Here is a 25932-nt window from a genome sequence, read left to right as displayed (position 1 = left end):
CTTGATTTGGTACATTCTTCGACTTACGTATGGACCTCCTGCCGCACAGTTATGGTCGTAAGTTGAGAACACATCATTCACATCAATTAAACATAGAGAAACGCAACAGGCGTTTGTACAACCAACAATAAGGATGAGAATACTGGATTTTTAGGAATTAAAGTATCCATATTTGTTTGTTTATCTTGTGGTAAGGCGAGGTATAGATGCGATTAACTACGACCGCACTGCTCCCGACTCCTACCGCACTCAGGACGTTACCCTGGCGACTGCCGGATTTACGTGATGACGCTGCACGCATGTGTGAGCGCGCGCGCGCGCGCGCGCGAACGAGCGGCGGGGACCTCGTTCCCTTTTAGCGCCATCGGAGAGCGGAGTCTGTCTCAGTGTGATCGCTTGGCCGCGCGCACTCCTACCGAGCACCTGCCGTTGACGAGGTAAGCGGGGAAAACACACGCACGGACGCGCACTGCTGGTGCAGGCGAGGGAGGGCAGCGGGTCGGCGGTGTGTTTTGCGAGGCAGCTGGTTCAGTGGAAGAAATAAACAGGGTCTACAGCTAAGCTCCGGCAGCTAACGGAGGAGCGCCGTGTTTGTCAGCTAGCGGACTGAGGCAGCAGCCATTGATTGAGAGGGGCGACTCACTTACCCACCATGGACGGAGATGCGGGGTTTACTGTACAGCTCGAACGTTGTTTAAACAAGCGGCGCTCAGCCTCAGGTGTTGTTGTTGTGTCACTCACTCAGGTGAACCGGTTTGTATCTCTGCCTGGGCATTTTCATACACAACTGTTTGTGTTTATTGGGCAGGTGGACGTGGGAAAATAACGATAGAATGGAAATGTGACAAGTGGAGGGCTGCGCGACATCAGGGAAGAGCTACGATGTGGGAGAAACATGGAGGGATACAGGCACAGGGCGCGTCTAATCTGTCTCCCCTGCCTGTCTCTCTCTCTCTCTCTCACAAACACGCACCACGCACACCTCCTGGCTGCCGCCAAAAACGTGTCGTACATCAGAAGTGCTCACCCAGCTTTGTCATTCAGTAACCGCGCCACTTGTAATATTATATATTTGGTTTTCTCATAACTGCGTGGAAAACCTTTGAGAGACATTTTTGCACTTCTCTACGAAGTGTCCGGGTTTCGCGCGCCAGGCTCTGGCCGACGGCTCGCGCTTTTGACGTGACATCATTCGTGCTCGCGCCGTGGGCTCTCAAGTAGCACGTGCTCGCCGGCGACTCGCGAGCCGCGCGTGTTTGCCGCGTACGCGGACCGAGTCTTGTCACGAGCTGCTGGACTTATAAAAGCAATGCCGTGTCGGTAAGTTTGCTTGTTTTGTTCTGAAAATTAAAAATCTGGTTCCAGGTTATTTCAATTAACTATCTCGAACTGATGCCATGGTGGGGATGCAGTACATCATCATGCACGTGATCCCATTCGTCAAGGTGAAATCAGTCTGAATTTGAGAAAATATCCCTGTTTACTGAAAGTAATTCCTAGTGATGTGACTTCCATTGGACCTTTCTTGACTTGAAAAATGTTATGTTAAAACACCTTCTGATTTTCATAAATTCTTCAGTGGGATTTCCCTAGAAGGATTCATACCTTTTACTTTCTGGAGCACAGTGAAAACTTTCTTGAGCAATTTTTTTTCCCCCCAGTATATTCTGTTATGCTCTGGTCTGTTTTTTTTGTATGATTTTTTTGTATGCATATTATTGATTATTCATTTTAGGTAGTTTGTCTAAGGTTGTTTACGAAGATCTGTCCATTCATACTGCACGATATACTTATTATATCAATTCAGGCCTCAGTACTGATGGTCACTGATTTACGATGGGGTTATGTTCCGTGAAATCCATCAGAAGTCGAAAATATCGGAAGTAAAAAATGCATTTAATATACCTAATGCACACCTCTGCGTGACAGACTGGGAGATGCGGATCACTGCCGCTGCTCAGCATCGTGAAAGAGTATTGCAGCGCATATCGCTTGCCCGGGAAAAAAAAATCTAAATTCAAAGTACGATTTCTACTGATCGGGGCGCCGCCCTTTGGAGGTATACCAGGCACGGCCAAATGTGATGAGACCCTGAGGTCGGCCCAGGGTCCGTTGGAAAGATTATATCTCCTAGTTGGCCTGGGAGCGGCTTGGGATCCCCCGGGTTGAGCTGGAGGAAGTCGAGAGGGACAGGGACGTCTGGGCTTCTCTGCTCTCCCTATTGCCACCACAATCCTAGAAGGACTAAGTGGCCTAGAAGGTGGATGGATGGAAGATGGTTTCGCCAGCTCACCATCGTAAAGTTGGAAAAAATCGTAAGTCGAACCATCATAAATCAGGGACCGCCTGTACCTTGATCAAGGGTACAACAGGAGAAGTATGGTGATTACATCTTGCATTTAATATTTATATGGTTGTAAACTGCATCATTGGAATTTTGGTGTCAAAGCCACAAGAACTGAGTGTCAGTATTCCCAGTTTGCTCCTGAGTTCTGAAGACCGTGCATGGTGCTTTGGGAGAAACTAATAGAAAAATTAATGTTGTCACTTCGTTGGAGTTCACTTTAAAAAGGAACAACTCAGAACTGGAATGGTAGTAGTTGGATGTTGATTTATTCTCTCAATTTTTATTTCCTTTCCTCTCCGCAGAGGAATAGAAGTGTGTAAAATGGTTGCTGAGGGGCATTTCAGACTAGTTTGTTTCAGCTGCAGTTGACAGGCCAGCTGAATGTTGATCTCTATAAAAATAATAATTCTGAAGCCTGCACCTTTAACTGTTCCATGTTTACCTGAAGAATGGAAACTTGCCAATCACATTATGCTTACTTAACATCTCAAGATGCCATTATGAGCTGTCAGCACATCAGCCATACTATTAGGTTCCTGTATTTGAGACCTGCACTGATTATATCAACCTGACACCACTGCACCCTCCAGCGTGATCGCTTATTTTCTGGCTAGTGTGTCTTTATTAGTAGGGTACAGGAGGGTTACCTGGATACAGGGAAACATTGTATAGCAGGACTTTTTTCCTTTGCTGACAAATGATGAAAACCATTAATGTGGACCAATGTGATACACTTAAACATCTTAAAACCGTGCAGTCCTCTTCAGGTTTTTATCTTTATGTGAGGGGTGCATTTGGTTTTTTTTAATCAACTTTTGAGGATACTGTGACTGAATAAACAGGAAATATAAAAGTTTGGGTAGTGTAAAAATCCAAAGCATGGAAAAATTGGGGGGAGGGGGGGGACAGAGCGAGATGCTAGTAGCAAACGGTGAACTGATGCTTCATCAGTTATGTAACTTTTCATCGTTATTCTTACTTTTATTAATTTCATAAGTAAAAGTTACAGTATTTGGGCAGGGGCAATTTTAGGATGCAGTCATTGCATTATGGTAGCACAGTGACTTGAACGCAGTAGTAGCAGGGTGAACAACGAAACTTTCTTCTCATTGCTGTAGAAAAACGTATTACACTGTAAGCAAAATAGATACCTCTAAGATGCAAACATATTTCCCTATTTCTGGAAATTGAGGGCTGTATGTTTTTAAGGGTACCCATTTCTGTTTTCTTTATTATACAGGTATGCGCCGCTTTACGACGTTTCGGGCAGCGAAGGACCAGATATACGACGGTGGTCCCATAAAAATATAATGGACTGAAAAATTTCTATCGGAGTGACGTCGTAGCCATCGTATGGGTCGTAACGCCCACGTGTTTTAAGCGTGTTTTGTAAACAAACAAACTGCGCTGCCAGACATATGAAAGTATATATGATTTATGTATAGTACATAATATATGATAATGATGATAAACAACTCTATTACTGGTTTATGTATTTACTGTAAAGTAGGAGTTTTTACTTAAAAAAAGTTCCGTAATGTAAGACAGTACTGTACACTTCTTCGCGTTTGCTCAACGACAGTCGAACTGCGACTGGTTTCACAGAACGTAACCCTGTTGTTAAGTGGCGCATACCTGTACTTGATAAGTATGTAACTTTGAATCTGTTTTCTACCTGTAAGGATGTAAACTAGTACAGAAACACCTTTTATATTCATAAATGAAAAATTTATAGAAAAATACAAAAGTTAGCGCATTTTCTTTTGATTTTGAGTTAATATGCATCTCAGTTGAGGTATATTGAAATGAGTTCATAAGCCTGTTCCAGTACTTGTTAATGTTGACTTAATCCTGTGCTGCTGTTGTGTTGATATGGGCCTACAGTACCAGTCAAATTGTCAGTACATCTGGACAGTAAACAGTTCTGTAGGACTAACTGGACAGAAGAGTCAAAACAAGGCAAGGCAAGTGCACTTCATTCCTGGGATTCCTGGCAGGGGAAAACAAACTGCTCTTTAGGGATGGTCATTATTCTTGTCTAAGATATTAAAATAAATGTATCTCTGTGTTTAATCTTAGTCATTAATAAATGACTATGATTTACACAACTGAATCTACTGACTTACTTGGTTTATAACTTGGTGTTCACTTATTTTTGGACCTTCACTACTTCCATGTTTCTACTATACACATCATTTCCTCTAAAACAACATATGGAATTGATTGTTAGACACCTATTATGTCATATGAGAAAGACTGCTTCGCATTAAATAACCCTTTTGTGGTAACACTAAGGGGCACAAGAGGTTACATGCATACTTCCAAGCAGCACTTTATTTGCGAAATCCTGAATTCCTTGTGGGGAAAAAAAAAAACACTAGTTTTCAGCAAGCATACTCAATTTTTTTTTATTGATACTGTGTACATACGTGTGTATGTATTTATATTTTTAATATATAATATGATTGAAATGTGCATGCTCTGGTTTCCTCTCACAGTACAAAGACATGCAGTTCAGGTGGATTGGTGACTCTATATTGCCCTTAATGGGTGAGTGGCTGTGTATATATGTGGCTACCCTGTGATGGATTGGCATCCCAACAGGGGTGTATGCCCCTCACCCTTGCGGCTGATGCTTCCAGGATAGGGTGGGGTCTGCTGTGACTGTACTCAGGACCAACTATTGTTGAAATTGGATGGATGAATGAAATGTAGAAATCAGATGGGAAGGTACTAAACATTCTGAAGGCCTAAAATGATAACATAAATGTATTTCAAGTGGGGTTTTTTTTTTTTTTTTTTTTTTTTAAACTTTGGGGAAAAAAAAGTCAATTTCTGGTGCATGTTTTCCTTATTTGGTGTAACTGATCCAGTACCAATGTAAATTCTGTGATACTCTCGACACCATGACCATGGTATTATCCCATGTTCGGAAGAACTGTGCGCTAAGGACAGTAGTGCTCTGTTAAGGCCAGCAAAGTATCTGCATGGTAAACAACAGCCTTTAAAAATTGTGTGTTCTGTTTTAGATAGGCAGAGAGAGAGTTTTTTTTTTTGGTGCATACCTAGTATTCTAGTGTGGCACTTTTTTTCTTTGTCAGAGTACAATAACTGGTTTAATTAACTTTGACATTTTCTCCAGGAGTTTTATGGTAATTCCTCCCCCCCCCCCCCCCAGCACTTTCTAAGAATATTTCCTGTTAAAGGCAAAGCTGTATTGAAGCTAATATATAAATTCCAGTATGTTGCAATTGGTTTTATTGTTACATTTGTCAATTTGAATATTTAAACTTTTCACTAAGACACTGAGGCAACCCTGACAACACACTTTCAGCTGTGTTGTCTTTTCCCCTGGTGTTTTAAATGAGCTGTCAGGGCAGAAAGCTGTCAAAAAATTCAGGCAATGCCACAAACCAAAGAAAACGTGCCTGTACCTCCAGCTAAAGTCTCGGTACTTTACAGTATTCAAGACCAGCATTGTAGATGTCACATCCAGAAGAGTCATATTCAGACTGTTAAAATCACAAGCTATATATTGGACCAAATTGGATGAGAAGAGCTAATAAGGCTTGCTGGATTCCATCTGCCTGAGAACTCTAGCTGCTACTAGCATCATGAATATTCCTTTCCTTATGGTAATACATTGAAGTAACACATCTATAAAGGGAATGTATGTCCAAACAGGAAACCGGGCTTATGAACATTAAGTGTAACTCTAGGGTTTTGATTTCTGTCACTGTTTACTTGAGCTTAAACCTCTTGAAAGGAAAATGCCTCCCTGTCGACAAGTCTTTGCCTAAAACCATTAACCAAAATAAAGACATCAGACTCCTTTCATTTAGGTCACATTAAAGAAAACTAAAGGTTATGGAAGTAAACTTCCACAGTTAGTGTTGGGTTTGGTCAACGAGTTACTTACTTGCTGGTTAAGTTCTAGTTTTGACAGCAGTGTTTTTGTTTGTAGTTTGATATTGGAGAATTTTCATTACCGCTGGTCTCAAACTTTGTGGAGCTGGCATTTGTATGGTAGCCTGTAATCCTTTTGGTGTGCTGCCAACCATCTGATAGGATTGGGTCTTACAGCAACAATGCCTCTGCAGTTTACTCTGCCAGCACCCTAATGGAGAGTGATCATAAATAGTCCAGAGACAGTAACCTGGTACACCACACTTTGCCAGGTTAGAAAAGATGGTCTCACTGATGAGGGTTATACTCATGAGTTAGCAAAAAGACTGAGGTTTTATCATCTATTCATGTCATCCTGAAAGAACTGATCAGTGTTCTCGTACTTCTCTCTTACAGTAGCAGAGAGCAGTTTTGGACTGGATTATGCATTGTTTGTGGTTTTTCTGCGATAAGCAGCCTTGTGAGAATGAAGAAAATCAGATTTTATTAGTCTGTTAGGTTATAGCTTATGGGCAAAAAGCCCAAACAGACTCCTGTCTGAATTATGAGCAAGTAGCTCTAATAAATGGACAGTTAGCTTTCATTTTATAGTTGTAGTTCATGATGCTCATCCATGTGACAGTCTGACAAGTCTCTCTTCCGGTGAGCTGGTGTTTGATATGTGTGTGTGTGTGTGTGTGTGTGTGTATAGATATATATTCATTCTTCCACAAAGTACAAAACCGGACTTATATGCTGATGTTTACCTTGTGCGCACTGGTCTTTTTATTTACTGGCCTTTTTGTCCTTTTATAGGATTTCCCCAGAAATAAAGATGGCTGACATGGACAAGTAAGTATGAAGGCATGGGCTCTACTCTTTTCAGTGATGGTATATTAAAACTTTAATTACTGCTTAACACCCCCATCCCACCTTTGCCAGTACACGTTTAGAACATTTTTTACCACCTCCACTCTTAATGAGCTGCTTCTTGGAAGTGCATTATGGGTGCTGGATATCAGCTTCCCAAGACTTCCCCTTCCCTTCATTCTTTGACAGCTAATGATTGTGACAACTAGAGCCCCAAGTGTGCTGAAATGATGTTCTGGGACAGGGTGGTGGGGAGAGGAGGCAGCGATGAGGACCCTACTGAGTGCCTCATGCCATGTGCTTATGTTAATGTGCCATTTACCCTTCCAGTTTTGACCCCAGTGCTGGTAAACAGTGTGACTTGGTGTTTGTGCATTCTTACTGGAACCCTGTTTAATATTATGGACTCTCAGATTAGAATTTCTGTCCCCATCTGTTAAAAATAAGGTGTGGTGTATATTGGCTTTGCTTGAAATGACTTTGGGACTGCAAGTGTCGTACTGCCTAATGACCTCAGTCTTTCCCCTGGAGAATTTTACTAGCATAAAGTTATTTAGCTCTTGGCCTGACAGAAGAATTGCATGGTAAGGTTGGGAGTGTTGTTGTTGGGAGGGGGGGGCAATGGAGGATGTGATTTTGGAAGAATTGCTTTGACTTTTTCTGTCTGTGGTTTCCATTCATTTAGAGTGCAAGGAGTCATTTTTGGTACTTTTATTTAAAACTGAACTATTGGTTATTCCTGGCAGGGTGGGTGCTTTTCATTTATGGAACTGCAATACTGCTGTGCTTAAAACAATAGTAGGAGACGACGCTATACCTTGAAGCTTGTAAAATCACATTAGAAAATGTTGAATCTAAGTTATTCTGAGCCTTTTGATGGTATTTGTCCTTATTCAGAAGATCTCCTAAAAACGTTGCCTTGAAAACAGATGTTTGCTTGGCTATGGCTGGCTCACATCCCACCTCACTAGTTTTGGACTCATGGGAGTTCCTGCTTTGAGAGTGAGAGGTGCTACTATGTCCTTGAGTCATGGGGGGAGAGGGGGACCCATCTGGCCAACGGCTTTTCTTTGCCTTTGATTAAAAGGCAATGACATCCATGTCAGGATGCTTTTGCACCTGGGTCCAGGGTTCGGAGGCAGACCCTGATAAGAGAGCAAGCACAGGCCTGTAGAGTATCTATACTGTATATGCCGTTGACTGCAAATGAGTCTTCGGTGCTTGAGGATATCCTCATTAGCGATCTGAGATAGCAGAGAGCGTTCCTTTGCTCTTCAGACTATAGTAAGTACATCTTTTACAGACTGTGGTAAGTGACACCCAAAGCTTAGCAATAACTGTGCAGAGATCACATTCTGCTGTGGCAGCCTCCCATCTACTGGTAGCTGGCTATCAAAAACTGCTAATGTCTGTGGTCCCTCTTTCTGTTGGCTTGCACTGAGCTGAGAACAGAGACATCGCTGTATTTTTCTTTGGCACATATGTAACTAAGGCATGCATGAGACTTGGTACGATAATAGGATTGGATTTTTTAAATTTTGTTGCTCATGAGAAAACTACCTAAGTATATTGCAGTTTTTTTTTTTTTTTTTTTTTGATTTTATTTATTTTATATGGGCTTTTCTCTACTTTTTGCTCCTTGACATCCAGCAGTGTCTTAGTCCAGCATGAGCTGTAGTGGTTAATGTTGTGCATGTTAATGCTGCTGTTCTTGAAGTGTTTAGCCTGTGATGATTCAGTCCACATTTCCAGGTATGTAGATGGGTAGTATGTAAATTTATGTTAAACCATTTTGGCTGAAAACATGCTGCAAACTAATAAATAAGACTTCAAGTGTATGCTAGTCCTGGGTAAGATCCCAAGCGAGCACATAAGACTGACACTCCTGATTTCCTTTGTCCTGTACAGTAAAGACCAGGCTGAGCTGGACCCTGCAGACATGGAGGACGTGGAGGAACTGGAAGAGGAGGAGACGGGGGAGGACGTTAACACCAAAGGTGTGAGAAATATTGTGTGTGTGTGTGTGTGTGTGTGTGTGTGTGTGTGTGTGTGTGTGTGTGTGTGTGGCGACATGGGGGTGGGTCTGTGTACCTGTCTGAGGTTTAGATAGTTTCATTGCCAGCTGAGCTTCTGTCAATTTCTGAGGGAGGTTAGCTTGGTTTGTCTGGAGGAGATGTGCTTCCCACAACAGTGACAACTGATGGTTTCATGCTGTCATTTGACAACTGCAGTATTTTGACATTGTGAGAAGTTGTCATTTATGCAGAATATATTATAGTTGTATGGGATAATGTACCATTTTTATAACCATGATGCCAAACTCCCAAATCGGTTTTATTATTATGTTATTCGTTTAACCTGTGCTTTGTGATGCCACTTAACCATTCTCCATTTATACATTTGGGTAATTTTTACTGCATCAGTTCAGGGTAAGTACCTTATTTAAGGATACTACACTAGGTGGGATTTCAAACGCAGTTCCTTTGAGAGCTCTATACACTACTGGCCAGTAGGTATACTTGTAGCTCTATAATAAGTTCTTCATTATGGTAGCCATTAGTTGACTGTCGTTTTTCTTTCTGTATGCTTGTGTTAAAGCGCTCTGCGTCACTGCGTGAGAAGAGCGCTCTATAAAAAATAAATAAATAAATAAATACAGGCCTTGCTGTCCCCTATATCAATGTAACCTATGAGAATATTCACTTGTAACTATACAACATTTTATTTTTAATGGAAACTTAATTATTGAATTATTCTTAGTCTTGCTAATTAAGCAAATTCAAGGGGTAATGTTATGAAACGCTGTGAGATATCCTGCTAATCTTTCTGTAATTCCTTTTAGAACTCGATGTTTTCTGGTCAAACAAATTTGAACTTTAAATTTCTTTACTTCCTGAACAATATGTGCAATGTATAGTAACATCTGTCTTGACAAATACCTTACACCTTTTTGTGGGGTGAAATGGTTGGCTGTTTTCTTTACAGTGGCAGAGTGGGAGAAGTCCCTCATGATTGTTGCCTATTGCCCCCAACTAATTTTCAGATACTCATAAAAGATGATGCAAAGTTCTGTAATCGGGCAGAGCACAATGGCGAGTGCTAGCCCATGTGTTTTCTCACTGTACTGCAAGCTGTCCCTGTTCCTTGAGGGATGTTTCACTATTGTCATCGGCACCTCCTTCCAAGGAGAAAGTGGACTTCCTTCTGAAACATGTCTGCATCCCTGCCGGTGACCCCTATGGGTCTTGTAGGATTATCGAATGTGTTCCACCGCCTCATTTCCTCTTACTCTTTGTCCTGCTGCGCCCTTCATCATTATTGTTGCCTCCTGGAGTTGGATTCCCTGCTAATCTTGGCTCTGCATTTTTTTTTAAATAATTCACCTGAACCTGTCAACAGGAATATTTTTGGAATGTCTTTCAGACTATCTTTTTCTTTAGAATTTTCAGTAAACAAAATTTTTTTTTGTGGATTGAAATGCTGAAGATGCGTGCTTTCAGTATAAGCTATGTGCTTTTTGAGTTGTGAATGTAATGATGTACTGAGAAGGGAAATAATATAAAGCGACTTCCAATGAACTCTATGTAGTGTTATCAGCCCACATACCTTATTCACCAAGGTGAGTTACACTACTAGATACACTACTTACAATGGGTCACTCATCCATACATCAGTGGAACACACACTCTCTCTCTGTCACTCTCACACTATGGGGTGAACCTGAACAGCATATCTTTGGACTGTGGGAGGAAACCGGAGCACCCAGAGGAAACCCACGGAGATAACATGGATACTCCACACAGACTGAGTGGGGATCGAACCCATGTCCTTCTTTCACCACCCAGGCGCTGTGCCACCATGCCATCCATATATTATATGGATAATATTGAACTTAATTTGTTTCAGATTTATAATGAGCTGTAATGTAAGACTTAGTCTTGCAGTAGGTCTTAGATTTAAAATAAAGGGTGAAACCTTGAGATCCAAGCTGTTTAAATTGGGCTGTTTCATTCACTGCTTTAAAAATCATGTGTGTTTGGGTGCGGTAAGGTCATAACTCTTCTGCAGTGTTTGACTTATGGTGCTGTGCATTTCTCTGGCCACAGCTCGTCAGCTCACTGTGCAGATGATGCAGAACCCCCAGATCTTGGCAGCCCTGCAGGAGCGGCTGGATGGCCTAGCGGGCTCACCATCGGGGTACATGGAAAGGTGAGACCTGGCTGGGGCAGCTTTTTTCACTCAGTGTGTGGGTTGTAGTTAACCTGGCTGTAGGCTTCAGCTCATCCATTGTGTTTCCAGAGACTGTGTTTTGCTGTTTGAACTCTGCATTCTGGAGACTGATGTTTTCCTGTGCTTTCTTCCACACTGCTGTTGCTATCTGTAAAGACAACATTCTAGGATCAATGTCAAACCCATAAATATGTATTAACAGCCTATGATTTTTTTTTTTTTTCTTTTTTATCTTCCATTAAATATTGAGAAAACCCATAAAAACAGTTCTTGGCCATGATTCCCCAGTACATCTCATCTTTCTTTGGAGCAGGTGCAGGAAGTCCCACCATGAGTTATAGCTTCACTGTCAGACAGCGCAGTTCTCCATTATGAATCTGCAAACCATGGAACAGATTGATTAGATTAGTGATGGCGCACCAGTGGCTCTTCTCATTCTGCCCCTTCATTTGCTATACCAGAGACTAAATCTACAGGAAGCCTTGCTGAGGTCAATTGGAATGACGAATTGTAACCACTAAGATTTGTCACTACGTTTAGCCTGATGTTTTTGTGCTACTCTCCAGCATGATTCCCCTTTTCAATGAACAGATATGGTAAAACATCTGAAAAACCTGAAGACTTTGCATAAATTGAGGGGATCTGTATAAGCTTGCTTTGAAAGACTATGTGGAGATCAAGAGCTGGTGCGTCCTTGTGTCCACCAGCTGGAGTCTGAACCCCAGCGCCTTGTGTCCTACTCTTACCCACAGATGGGTGATGGCACTCGCCAGGCTGGTGCCAGGGTGCAGATGAAGATGTCGCACATCCGCCTGTCGAAATGCCCATTCAGCATCCGTATTGTCTTTCCCTGATCCAGCAGGAATCTGTTGTTTACTTTTTTGCTTCACTCCAGTTTACCCAAGGTTGTCAAGAGGCGTGTTAATGCCCTCAAGAACCTTCAGGTGAAATGTGCCCACATTGAGGCCAAGTTTTATGAGGAAGTCCACGAACTGGAGAGGAAATATGCTGCTCTGTACCAGCCCCTCTTTGATAAGGTGAGAGTGTGTGGATTTGCCATATGGTTGAGTGTGGAAGAGAAGCGAAGTAAAGCCAAAGCCTTTGCTGTGCTTTCAGAGCTTACCTTCTAGTTTAGTCTGTACTTTGTAGTTCAAACTCTGCCACTGGTTGGAAAGCAGAACACTGCAGTTACTTGGTGTTACGTTGGTAAAGTACCTTGGATCTTCAACAGCTCACTATTGTTTGCAACTTTTTTTTTTTTTTTTTTGTATGCCTCATGTGAGACTTTAGATTATTGCTTCACCAACCAAGTAACTATTTTTGGTTTTATGTAGCTTTCTCAGAAGTGGTGAGGCTTGTCTGTCCTTGTAGAAGATATACTGTAGTGCGATATGCAAGATGTTCTTCTAAGCAAACATATCTTTAAAGATATGATTTGAAGTATGTCTATGATGTGCAGTCCTCCTGCTGCGGGTAAGGCACCAGTGTACATTGCTATTGGTGGGCACCCGAGTCTACCCCCTGCCTAATTCCACCCTAACAGGTGTGTTCTCTGTGGCTCTGTCCAACTAATGCTACTGCTACCCCTGCCCTTCCCCTCAGAGAAGTGAGATCATCAAAGGGGCGTATGAGCCCACAGACGAGGAGTGCAACTGGAAAGCAGACGAGGAGGAGGAGCTGACAGTAAGTAAGAAGGTACGGGTGATTGATCATCTCTCCCGTGCCCACATGTATCTCTGCTCTTCCTTGCTGTTGGAGACCCACTGTGTGAGAAAAGCTTCCAGAGAGGACCATTTGTTTTTGTGGTAATTTAATTTTTTAATCCTCTCTTTAGCTTTAAATATTGGGGTTTTCCAGTGAGTACAAACAGGGAAGGTCCTTTACTAGGCTGTGGACTCTAAAAATCCTCATTTAAATGTATTTCAATCTGATCTATTTTGATGATTGCTGAATTGTGTTGTGAATTTTATTTTGAGAGCACATACGCTAACTAAATTTGACTAAAAAGTATGTGTTGGTTAAGGCTCCTTGTTATGTCGTCTAAATGGTTTTTTTCCTGCTTCCAGGAAGAGATGAAGGAAAAGGCAAAGCTTGAGGAGGAAAAGAAGGACGAGGAGAAGGAGGACCCCCGAGGAATTCCAGAGTTCTGGCTCACTGTCTTCAAGAATGTGGACTTACTCAGTGACATGCTGCAGGTGTGTCCAGTGGATGAGCGCAGTTAGGATTCCTGGAATGTCAGGGGATGCTGCCACCTACCGGTGGATCTGGGAGTGACATCACACTTAAGTTTCTGTCAGGCTATTGTTTGTGCAAAGTATGCAAAAAGTCCTCCGCTCCATGTTAAATATTAATGTATTTCTTCCCAGGAACATGATGAACCCATTCTCAAGCACTTACAAGACATAAAAGTTAAGTTTTCTGATCCAGACCAGCCAATGGTACGTGTTTCTACTAACTTTAATGTCCTGAGGTGCCCCTTTTAGCTTATTGGCAAACAGCATTCTACAATGCTGCTCTAATGCTCTAGTTCCTTCATCCATCTTCTGCCATCTTCTCATCCTCAGAGCTTTACGTTAGAATTCCATTTTGAACCCAATGACTTCTTCACAAACCAAGTGCTGACGAAAACTTACAAGATGCGATCAGAGCCGGATGAGGCAGACCCATTCTCATTTGACGGGCCAGAGATCATGGGCTGTACTGGGTAGGGGTACTATTGTAGCCAACACTCCCAGATGATTTGCAGTGGAAGGATGCTGGGTTTCTAGCATGTTGGTAAATGTCCCTTTCTATTTCCTGTCAGTTGCCAAATTGACTGGACCAAAGGGAAGAACGTCACGTTGAAAACCATAAAGAAGAAACAGAAGCACAAGGGACGTGGTACTGTCCGGACAGTCACCAAGACGGTCCCCAATGACTCCTTCTTCAACTTCTTCTGCCCGCCTGAAGGTGGCAACCTTGTTTTCTTTTGTTTAAAAAAGTGACAAAGAATGGAAATGTTTTATTGAGTATATACTGTGAACATAATTTACACTTTGTACCCTTATGACAAATATGCTAATGGGTTTCATATTCTACCTCTCCCTGGTTTAGTTCCTGAAAATGGAGAACTGGTAAGTAATTTTTTTTGCACTTAATATCAATTGTAATACTGAAATGACTTTTGTTTGGCAGTCTCAGGTTCTGTGCAATAAGAGATATAATGTTTATTTTTTCTAGAGGTTAAAGAATCTCATTTGTGTAAATGAGACTAAATGTAACGTAATGGTCAACGCAGAATCAGTGCTGTGTATTGATCCAGATGGTTGAACATATTCCTTTCAGGATGAGGACTCTGAGGCTGTTCTTGCTGCCGACTTCGAGATCGGCCACTTTATCCGCGAACGTATCATACCGAGGGCAGTATTGTACTTCACGGGCGAGGCCATTGAGGATGATGATGACGATGTGAGTCAAAACCGGGTACCTTTCAAAGGGCAGTTCAAGCTGTGATAAACTTGGTTACTGGCAGGATCCTGTGTGTGTGGATCTGTTCCAGGCCTTTTCCTGAGCATAAATTGTTCTCAAAGTATTTGACTGTCTGTGCTACTCACATAGCTAGTAGCGTAGTGGTTAGAGCTGCTGCCTTTGGATCCAAAGGTCACAGGTTTAGTTCCAACCTCCAGCTGTAGTAACCTTGAGCAAGGTACTTGTCCTAAATTTCTCCAGTAAAAATTGCCCAGCTGTATAAATGGGTATATAATTTTAAGTAACTTGATATTGTAAGTTGCCTTGACCTAAAGCTGAATGGAAATGTTCAATATCAATATCAGTTGATTTCCTCTCAAAGTAGCACATTTTTAACATTTTCAAACATTTTCTAAACATAAAGAGAAGTATGAGTAAGGCACAATTTAAGTAATCAACACAAACTTTACACTGCTGTTGTACACAAAGTCACCCTTGTCCAACTCTAAACCTGACTCTGTTACTGTGTTTTAGTATGACGAAGAAGGAGAAGAGGCTGATGATGAGGTGGGAGAACACATTGCTCAGTTCTACATGTTACCTTGTTTATACTGTAGTTATCATTGGGCTCAGGGTGAAGCTGTTGTAGGAATTTCTTAGAACCATTCTATTTTCCATTCTGTAGGAGGGTGAAGAGGAAGCAGATGAGGAGAATGATCCAGAATACGATCCCAAGGTAGGTGCCATACCACTGTCTCTTACAACACAATAAGATGTCCTTAAAGCCTACTTAATATTTCAACATACAGAATATATACTGTAAAAGTGCATAGTGTTGGCACTCTTTTCCATCCTTATTTTTGGGGTGTATGTTCCATGGCGGTGATTATTGTAGGCTGGCAGGCGGCTCTACATTTGCTTTATTAATAGCCTGTTGTTCAGATAATGATAAAGCATTAGCTGTTGCATATAAACTAATTTGAACTAATGCCACTACAGCATATGCATTCACATCTCTCAGAATGCTCCTTCATGCTCACTTCCCTACTTGTTCACTTGTTCTCTTTTTTTATCTTGAATAAAGTACTTTATAAGAAGGAATATGGCTTTCCTTTGAACCCAGCCCCCTTGTGGGGAAAAAACAAACAAACAAATTAAAATGGTGGTGGTGGGGAATTACGAGGCAATTGACACAAAAAAGCTATATTATGGGCATAAAATGATACACAGCCCAGAATTTTACAGTTTTTGGATATCTAACCTAATGTGGAATTGGTCCTAGTGTTGTTCAATCCTTCAGGAAAGCTATATTTTAGAAGATGTGTGGGTTCCCCCCCCCTCAAATTCAATTTTTCTTTCATACATGCATATGTTTAGCCATCTAGCCTGAGGCTTTATGAATACATGCTTCTTTTGCCTTTCTCTTCAATGTCTTCTGCTCTTTGCCTTTTTAAATGAATGTTCTCATCTCCGGTCACTTTGCAATTTGTCAGCTGCTCTCTAAATTTTTCCTCACTAGGTTTAAATGATGTCTATAGAAATAACCCTATCCTGGTACGTACAGCCTGCGAATTGTTAGCTGTTTGAAAATGATTTCCCTTCATTCCTTCCTCACGCTCACACTGCACTTGACTAATGTAGCGGGTTGTGTATTTGTTTGCTTTTGTTTTGTATGCTTTGTAGCTGCATACGTATCTTCTGTATGTTGAAGCTAGTCAACCCTCTTATTATAATACTATACTCCATATAGTATTCACACTATTCTTTAGTAAAGGTATTCTGGTTGTGCACTCTGAAAACAAATCCCTCTTAATTTTGATGTCTGTGTTTGGAAAAAAGGGGGATGCAATGTGCATCTTCCTTGGATATCCTGGAAGAACTGTGTTGTCATCTGCTAGTGTCAAACCCTCAGGGCATTACTTGTTCACATAAATTGCTGCTTTTACGTCAAGGGTTATTTTCAGCATCATATTGCAGTGACTTCCAGGATACACATGTGATTTCTTGTAGAGATACAAGCCATACATACTTCATAATGGAAGTACCCTGTTTTGTCTTGATCAAATGTTTTGGTTTTTTTCTTGCTTTAGTTGAAATCTGCTCAAAAATGTCTTTGATTGCGAGAAGCACCGTGGCACACTGACGCTGCTGCAGCATGCGCTCGCTTCAGGTCACAGTCTGACGTGGTGTTCTGGGGGTCGTTCAGACATTAGGGGAAAGTGAGCAGCTTAAAGTGCAGTGTTTTAAGGTGTTCTTGAAAGTCAAACTGCAAAGACATTGTTGGGCAGAGCACGTGCGTGCATGCCTGTGCTGAGCTTCAGCAGACGCTGCCTGTTAACGGTACACCGTTTCCCTCCAACAGAAGGACGCAAATCCACCAGCCGAGTGCAAACAACAATGAAGCTGGAATCTGTGGCCTTGAGGATTAACTGCACTGTAACAGCTTCTCAAACAAAACATAGTTACTTACCGCCTTACAATGTTTTGTATTTTTTCTTGGTAGAAATAATAATAATAATAATAATAATAATAATAATAAACAAATTCAAGAGATTTTTGTTACAAAACTCAGTGGGGGCCAATTCAAAGCTGTGGCTCATTCTGCATAGTATTTTATTAGACTTTTTCCTCTCAGTATCAATAGTTAGAATGCAGTAAGTTCCTCTAAAAGCATGAACTCGTTTCTCCACTGCTTACTAGTTTGGGTTCTTTGTGAAGTCTTTTGTTGTATTGCTCTTGGACAACAGCTGTGAATAGCTTGAATTATGTTACCCTGGACAAAGCAATGACCGTCATGTTCCAATCCATTCTTTTCTGCAAAGGACCAACTAGACCTAAGGTCAGCCCTATTAGTCTCTTTAAAGAGGTCCCTTTGCTTGCGGTTTTGCCCCCACACTAGACGTTGCAGCAGTGGCTGCTGATGTAGGACTTGCACGCAGTTACACTGCTTCATCCTAAACCCTGCACTAGACCTTTTATCATTCTTACAGTCATGTGTGAATGGGTGGTATCGGATGGCAGCCATCACATGCAAACTTGACTGTATAACAGTGCGGTAATTTTTTCTTCTTCCTATTTTGGAAGACAGTTGCACTCTTATGTATCAAAAATACATTCCAGTGTAGAGATTAGAAAGGGATGTTCTGAAATAAACCACCTACCCCAACAGCGAACATAACTATCTTGTTTGGTTAATTAAACAATGGTGTCTTGGAAAACTGCTAAACAACGTTTGGAACCTAGACTCAAATTGCTGTGTGTTAGAATGGATTTAGTTAATGGAGACGAGAAATGATGAAAGCGCTCAGCATACATGACCAAACTGAATCTCTTGCATTTTATTGCCAGTTCTTCTGGGGCACCTGCATTACTGGGGCAAGTGGGTAAGTTAGAATCTTGTGTTGGCTTTAAGGAAGCTGACATCGCGTCTGCTGCGACACTTTGTTCTTCGATTTGTGTCCGGCTACCTAGTCTACAGGTTTGACACAATGGGATAATTTGCCCTCATCTAACATGGGCACTTAGTGATGGAGATTTACTGTAGTTCTGTCAGTGGCACCTACGGGCATCGTTTGGTTGCTCAGCACTGATGGCAGACTGTTCAAAGCGATTGAAAACGTGCTTATGGCTTTTGCCGGTGGTCTCCAAGCGGAAAGGAGCTTTAATCCCACATCTGCTGGACTGTGGAGGGAAAAAATTGGAATAGGTTACCATAAACTAGCTAGTCGGTTCTTGAGCGGGCCGTTTTGTGATACGGGTTACGTGTGTGTTGTGATAGTCCAGCTGGCTGTGCAGCTTCTCCAAGACTATCACTGTGAATGGGTCACTGTTCTGGAGCTTTTACAAGTCGTAGGGTGAGACAGAAGGGACAACTTCTACCAGGTTTTGAGCCCAACAGAGTCTCCCGGACCCCCAGTCAGGTTTCCGTGGGAGCACCGCAGAAACGTCACTCGGGGGTAAGGTGGGGTATCAGTGCTGTCTTGACTAGAGGACTGAAACTGCATTCTGCCTGGATCTGTTGAAGCAGCTGTTGTCAAAGCATAATGCTATGCTACAAAATACTAATGTACTCAATAACTGTATGTGTATGTATATTCATGAATAAATTGGTTAAATGTGCACCTCAGTGTTTTTCTGTTGACATCGTTTGTGTTTGCATTCAGACAATATTTTAATCTCATGCCATTTCCTTATATATGCAATAGACATTTAAGTCAGAGAACTGAAGCAGAACACACACACACACACACACACACACACACACACACACGTGTGCGCGCACACGCTGTCTGAAACCGCTTGTCCCGAGCGGGATCGCAGCGAACCGGAGCCTAACCCAGCAACACAGGGCACAAGGCTGGAGGGGGAGGGGAAAAACCAAGGATGGCACGCCAGTCCGTCGTAAGGCACCCCAAGCAAGACTTGAACCCCAGATCCACCAGAGAGCAGGTAGATGCCAAACCTGCTGTGCCCCCCTGAAGTGGAACATCTGTATTAAAAAGGAAAGTATATAATTTAATATAATTTTTTTTTTTCTGATATTCAGTAGAGTGCTGTCTACCTTTGGCTGTCATTGTCTTTAGGAAGTTGAATAGCGGTTACAGCCTGCAAGACAGTCAAAGGACCATCAACTCAACATCTACAAGACCTCATCATACCCTATAGCCCAGTAGCAACACTCTGATCCCCCACTGTTGGCTGCTTGGTGGTCCCATGCAGTAGAGGTCCAGAATTGAAAGGCTGTAAATACTTAGTTTTTGCTCTGATGTAGAAAAATGAGCTCCCCCTGTTCTTTCAAAACTGCTGAATCCATTTAAACATTCAAGAATGGTCTGTTTTGAACCCACTTCTCACCCGAGCTTCAAACGGCTCCTCAAATTTGCGTCACGCCATATCACAATCACCTTTGCTGTCAGACTCAATCCTAAGGCAGCTATTTGTGTAACGTGTGTTTCGTTAACATTTTTGGCAGACTTGGAGCTTTTGTTGCGTCTGTGTGAAGTTGTACACTTGAGAAATACACTTCAATCCTCATTGAATACCTAACAACCTGTGTACACTATGCTATCTACAGTATATACTTAACAGCTAGTAGTGTAATGGTTAGAGCTGCTGCCTTTGGAGTCAAAGGTTGCAGGTTTGAATCTGGCTGAATACCCTTGAGCAAGATACTTAACCTAAACTACTCAGGTGTATAAATGGGTAAATAATAAGTAGCTTAACATGATTTGTTTTGGAGAAAAGTAAGATAAATGTAAGTAATGAATTTTCATGCTGGTAAATGAATAACTTTTCAGACAGTATCTTCATAGATTGCACCATGGTGCAAACTCTGCGTTACTCCACATGCTTTTCCTCCCATGCTCTGCCAGTCAATTGCTGTTTCTCAACCAGGGGTTCTTGACCTGGGGTCCGAGGATCCCTTGGGGATCTGTGAAGCGCAGGCTCCTTTTGAAAATGTGTCTAAGTCTAAAGTTATATGTATAAAAAAAAATACTATTATCACAGTGTATGGTGTCCTGTGCTAAGGAAATAATCTGAGTGCAGTATTTTGTCCACATTTGTTTTTCAACATTTTCACAGGAGGCTCCATAGCTCTCACCACGTGTCGGGTGAATGAGCGAAACACGTGCTATGCCCACAACAGCCACCAGGCGGCGACCTTTCCAACACAAGAACCACTGAAGCCTATTGCTTTACGCGGAACCGCGACCTCCCAACAGATACGGTGTAAACGACAGAAAATGTATGATCGGTCCTTCAAGTGCTTATGCAAAGTATCAAACGTTCGAATACATGTCATCTCAATTATTATAGAATTTCAGCGACTTTAATTAACAGGAGTATACTTTTGAGTGCTTTGTTCATTAGCTGCAGCTGTACCGTTACGTTCTCGGGACACTGTCGGCGTCGCTGTGCTCTAAAAGTAAAGCCCCTCTAAGGAAATTCAACATTTATTCTAGGAATATTATGACGGGTTACAAGTTTACCTGAGTAACATTAATTTAAACCGCTCAAAAGAGCGTTAATTATAATATTTGCTTACATCGTCCCTCTGTCTGTGTCTGTGCACAAGTCACAACAGCGGGCTGGACTATTAGTGCTGGTTCCAGCTTTTCTGACAAATGTGTCTTATTTTGTTAGATCATTTTAATTAACTTTGCAATACAAGTATGAAAAGTAAGTACGCCAGGACCCCCGTATCCGCGGGGGATAGGTTCCGAGCCCCCAGCAGATACCTGAAACCGCGGATAGTAGCGAACACTATACTGTACATACTATAGCGCACTGCGCTCTGGGTTCGGATGGGGCGAAGAAAGACGCACAGGCAGCGTCCGTTACGAACGTTTATTAGAACACCGGCACATGGAGAAACAATGCTCTTGGTCAGAGGATCCCTATACCTCAATTTCAAACCATCCTTCCTAGCTTGCTTAACACCCCCCTCAAACCCGTTTTCTCGCCCAAACTCTAGTAACACGGGTCGTTACAATACTGTACGTACCTATGACAATGTTTAATTTATAAATTAGGCACAATAAGACATTATCATAAGCAAAATAAGGGTTATTTGACTGCAGGAACTGGATAGGTGGGAGCTGACCTGATAACGGAAACCGCTGACTACAAGGTGGAATAGCTGAACAAAAGGAGACCGCACGAGATTTCATCACGTTATTCAGAACGGCGCGCATTTTAAATTATGAATGTTTATTGTATTTCTGGATTTTTTGCTTTAATTTTTTTTTGGACCGCGGCTAAGTGAAACCGCGGTAACCGAAACAGCGGATACGTGGGTCCCACTGTATAAAGAAACAAAGCTTGAAGAAAATACTACACATACTGTACACAAAAGGGTACAATTGTAGGGATGTGTAGGAACATGTAAAGTAATGCGAGCACTGGAGTGGAAACAGCAGCGGGTCTAAGTACAAATCGGTGTAACTGGTGAGACTTGTCTTTAATACATTTCATTCATTCATAAATGTGTTAAAGTGTCACTTTAAAAAATCATTCATTCAAATTTCATGTAATTTTCATCTACATTTTAATTAAATGAAAATTCAAATTACTTTAGGATGTATACCGAGTTAAACAGGAGACAGGAGACGCAAGGTGGCGGAGATATGCGCGTGTTTTAGGACACTTCCGCGGGCCGTGCGCGACGAGGGGGAAGGGGAGAGGGAGGGGAGGGGGAAGGGGAGAGGGAGGGGAGGGGGAGGGGGAAGGGGAGAGGGAGGGGAGGGGAGGGGGAGGGGGAAGGGGAGAGGGAGGGGAGAGGGAGGGGGAGGGGGGGAAGGGGAGAGGGAGGGGAGGGGGAGGGGGAGAGGGAGGGGGAGGGGGAGGGGGAGGGGGAGGGGGAGAGGGAGGGGAGGGGGAGGGGGAGAGGGAGGGGAGGGGGAGAGGGAGGGGAGGGGGAGGGGGAGGTGCGCGCGAGCAGCGGCGTGGAGGGAAAGCCCCCTGTCAGTGTGGGTGGAAGAGGAGGAGGAGCGGCTGCAGCGGCGCGCGGACGGGCTCACGCGCTCCCTACTCTCAGTGTGCGGGCAGCCGCGCGGCGTCGTTCTCGTCCTCGGTGCGGGCAGCTTCGCCATGCTGGAGAGCGGAGGGAAGGTGCTCAAGGAGGGGCTCATGGAGAAGCGCAGCGACGGCTTGCTCCAGCTGTGGAAGAAGAAGCACTGCGTGCTCACGGAAGAGGGGCTCCTGCTGCGCCCCCCGAAGCAGCACGACCTCCAGCAGCAGCAGCAGCAGCAGCCGCCGCAGCAGCTCAGGGAGCCCGGCTGCAGCAGGGTCAAGGAGTTGCACTTCTCCAACATGAAGACCGTGGACTGCGTGGAAAGGAAGGGCAAGTACGTGTACTTCACCGTGGTCATGTCGGAGGGCAAGGAGATCGACTTCAGGTGCCCGCAGGACGAGGGCTGGAACGCCGAGATCACGCTGCGCATGGTGCAGTACAAGAACCGGCAGGCGATCCTAGCCGTGCGCTCCACGCGCCAGAAGCAGCAGCTCCTCGTGGTGCCGCTCCCGGGCCACCGGACAGCAGCAGCAGGCGGGAACGCGCACGCGCTGCCCTGAGCTGCGCGAGCGAGGGAGCCGCACCGGCCGGGTGAGTGAGTGTGTGTGTGTGTGTGTGTGTGTGTGTGTCAGAAAGTCTGTGACTGACTGTAGTCGCGTGTGTGCGCGCGCGCGCCCAACACTGAGAGTAACAGCTCATGAGCTACTGCTGCACCTACGTGTCATTAATATTTCTCTGTATATTTCTACAAAAATATTCTACATACTCGCATGTAATCATGTATTGCCGAGCAGCATAAGGGTCATCTGAGCTTTACTGTGGTAACTTACTTTTTGCGCTGCAGAGCTGTGTCTAGGCTTAAGCAATCTCTGTATGTTTATTAAACCATTTATTACTTAATTACAAAATAATGTAAAAGTTTCATTAAACAAGAAATGCAGAAATTTATCTGAATAAATGTGAGCTTGGTGATGTATTCACCTTTGAAGTGTTTTTAACTGTTTGCAGCAGTGGATACATCTTATAGTCAAAGTGTGTGTGAGTGAAAGAGAGAGAGAGTGTGTGTGTTCCACTGATGTATGGATGAGTGACCCATTGTAATTAGTGTATCTAGCAGTGTAAAGTCTTCGGGTGCTCTGGTTTCCTCCCACACTCCAAAGACATGCTGTTCAGGTTCACCCAGAGTGTGTTCCACTGATGTATGCATGAGTGACCCAGTGTAAGTCACTGCGGTGAATAAGGTGTGTGGGTTGATAACACTACATAGAGTTCATTGGAAGTCGAAAGTGTCTGCTAAATCTGTAAATGTCAATATGTTAAGTGTTTCATGATGGTTATCAATGTTTCTGTGTTACTGCTGCTTTGCGAACACTTAAAACAACAAAAAAAAACATGTTATCCAAAGTAATCCGTATATAAGTGATGGGTGTCACTTTGAAGCTGCTGGAATAAGTGGTAATGTGTGCTTTTCTGTGCTCATAAAAAAAAAAAAGAGGTAATAAAACATTTTTAAAATTTGTAAAACTGTGATTCTACATTGATTTAGTTTGTCTCCAGTACTGAAGCGTGTGCTTTTTTTTTTTTTTTCGGTGGAACTGGCTCTGTGTGCTACTGTTTGAAGACCCCAAAAGTCCACCTTTCAAATTGAAAGCTGGAGTGACCCTTCCTTTCAAATTCAGAACAGGTGTCACCGAAACTGAAGACTTGACAACAGTGTACCCAGCTTGTCTTTCGTGTGCTGGTATCAATAAATGCAGCTCCTTTTGCAAACGTGTGAGGTATTTATTCTGATTTATTGCATTCGCAGGTTAATGGAACCCATGCCGAGGAGGGAGTTCCGTCACCTTGGACCCCGGGCACAGCAGTGGCTTCTTTTGTATGACCCCCAACATCAAGCATCCCCTTCAAATTCCTTGGTTCTTTAAACTTGGCCACGAACAAAAGCCACACTGTGTGTGTGTTTTTTTTTTTTTTTTAAATTTTTTTAATTTATTAGTTGTACATAAATTCTCTTATGTTTAGTATTTATGAATATGAGGTGATGGAAGGTGGATTTGCCAAAAAAAGGTTCACACACAGAACTGAATTTGACAACCTCGTTTAAATAAATGTAAAAATGTTGGCTCTTGACTACATAGCACAATGGTGGTATTACAGGAGTGACGTTTCAGTATGCGGAGAAATTTGCATCGGTGTTGATTTATACTATTACGCTTAAATGAATGACCGAAACCCCCTTTCTTAATGAATTTTTGACTTGAATCAAAACTTTGTACCAATTGTCCTTTTCTCACATTGTACCAAAGACCCCAGTGCAGTATGTGTGTTGGTTTTTATGTTTTATTCGCAACTGTCATTATTCTTTTTAAATCATCTTTGGAAGCCTTCGAATATCAGTGCCATTGAGATGTTCGGTTTTTTTTTAGATGTACTTGAGACCTTTTGTAAATTTTTTTTTTTTTTTATTTATTTTTTTTTTTAGACCATGTAAAATTGTCATCTGCGAAACAAAGATGTTTCCTAACCCTCCTGTAGCGTCAGCTGAAGGTGAGTTTTAGATGGCCTTTTAGTTATAATCCTAAAGTTTTATTTCCGGTCTCTCGGTTTATGGAAGTTTTTCTTTTTTAAGTTTAGACTCTGATTTTTCCATCAGGTAACTGAGTGCTAAGTATTCATTACAAATGTTACATTCAGTTTTTTTTTTTTTAAAACCCCCAAGTATGGGCAAATACCGCAATTTTGGTGTGAGATCAGTGATTTACCTGGGGGCCCAGCTCTGTGTATTCAGAGTTCCTGTCAAAATTTTTTTATCCAGTGAGTTTTTAATGGTGTAGAGAGCGTGGGTCCTGTTTTGATGCGAGATCTATTTTCATACTTTCTATACGTTCCATTTTCATACTGCTTAAATATATACATTCCATTTCACACAAAAAGCGTGCGTCTGTTTTTTCATGCTCGTCTCCCTCTTGAAACCGCTCAAGTTTGGGGGGGAGGGGAACATAAAAGGGTTAAATAGAATATTTTGGAATTTCCTTCTTGCATGCAGCAAATACTTCATTTGTGCCAATTTCTGTTAATTTTTCACTGTATATGAGTGAGAAATGCATTTTAAAAAGTCACCGATCACAGCTGCATTCAGGCGTCTCCGGTATTGACTTCCCTCCCGGAGGAGATGATATCTTTGTGCCAACGGTTAGTCTGCTCGCAGCAAATAGGAGGACAGTCACTGGGGAGAGGCTGTCTGGAGCCCCACCTGGCCTGTTCGTGGTCACCTTAGTGGGAGGTGACAGAAATGAGGTGGGATGGCTGTGGTCACTCGACATACTTCTTTCCACTGGAAACATGGACACATGCGTGTCCTCCCAGAAACAGTTAACGCTTCTTTCACACTTGAACACATCTTTGGAGTCATTACCAGAAGGTTACAATCTCAAATCCCACAAGGCACTGTTTCTGTTAAAAATGACTTCCTGTTTACAGCGGTAGTGCAGTGAGTTTCCTGCTCTCCGGTGGGTCTGGGATTCAAGTCCCGCTTGGGGTGCTTTGCGATGGACTGGCGTCCTGTCCTGGGTGTGTCCCCTCACTCTCCAGCCTTACGCCTTGTGTTGCCGGGTTAGGCTCCGGCTCCCCGCGACCCCAT

The 25932-nt window shown here is 42.7% G+C and overlaps 2 protein-coding genes across 4 annotated transcripts; both read left to right on the top strand.

The window, feature by feature from the left end:
* The first annotated feature begins 300 nt into the window (after window positions 1-300).
* LOC108936622 (nucleosome assembly protein 1-like 1) lies at window positions 301-18899 on the top strand. Of its 3 annotated transcripts, XM_018756121.2 has the most exons (16): window positions 301-437; window positions 7049-7084; window positions 9011-9099; window positions 11209-11311; window positions 12228-12369; window positions 12935-13027; window positions 13399-13527; window positions 13699-13770; window positions 13897-14036; window positions 14136-14281; window positions 14426-14445; window positions 14657-14779; window positions 15314-15346; window positions 15465-15515; window positions 16299-16333; window positions 17142-18899. In XM_018756121.2, exons 2-15 carry the CDS (start codon window positions 7068-7070, stop codon window positions 16302-16304), a joined length of 1164 nt encoding a protein of 387 aa, XP_018611637.1. In that variant the 5' UTR covers window positions 301-437; window positions 7049-7067; the 3' UTR covers window positions 16305-16333; window positions 17142-18899. The 3 variants fall into 3 exon arrangements, with proteins under 3 accessions (XP_018611637.1, XP_018611636.1, XP_018611635.1); XM_018756120.2 differs by lacking the exon at window positions 16299-16333 and having other exon boundaries at window positions 12935-13015; XM_018756119.2 differs by lacking the exon at window positions 16299-16333.
* A 3375-nt stretch (window positions 18900-22274) lies between these two features.
* On the top strand, window positions 22275-25225 carry phlda1 (pleckstrin homology-like domain, family A, member 1). Its single transcript, XM_018755835.2, has 2 exons — window positions 22275-22883; window positions 24100-25225. Exon 1 carries the CDS (start codon window positions 22370-22372, stop codon window positions 22850-22852), a length of 483 nt encoding a protein of 160 aa, XP_018611351.2. The 5' UTR covers window positions 22275-22369; the 3' UTR covers window positions 22853-22883; window positions 24100-25225.
* The last annotated feature ends 707 nt before the right edge of the window (window positions 25226-25932 follow it).

The sequence above is a fragment of the Scleropages formosus genome, chromosome 24 (genome assembly GCF_900964775.1).
Source record: "Scleropages formosus chromosome 24, fSclFor1.1, whole genome shotgun sequence".
NCBI classification, from domain to species: domain Eukaryota; kingdom Metazoa; phylum Chordata; class Actinopteri; order Osteoglossiformes; family Osteoglossidae; genus Scleropages; species Scleropages formosus.
The sequence above is the reverse complement of the archived record's forward strand: the minus strand, read 5'-3'. Positions and strand labels throughout refer to the sequence as shown.

Coding starts and splice junctions, on each gene's coding strand:
- LOC108936622 (XM_018756119.2), top strand. Junction 13,771..13,896: donor CTGATCCAGACCAGCCAATG/GTACGTGTTTCT, acceptor TCTCATCCTCAG/AGCTTTACGTTAGAATTCCA. Junction 15,516..17,141: donor ATCCAGAATACGATCCCAAG/GTAGGTGCCATA, acceptor TCCCTCCAACAG/AAGGACGCAAATCCACCAGC.
- phlda1 (XM_018755835.2), top strand. CDS start 22,370: ATGCTGGAGAGCGGAGGGAAGGTGCTCAAGGAGGGGCTCATGGAGAAG.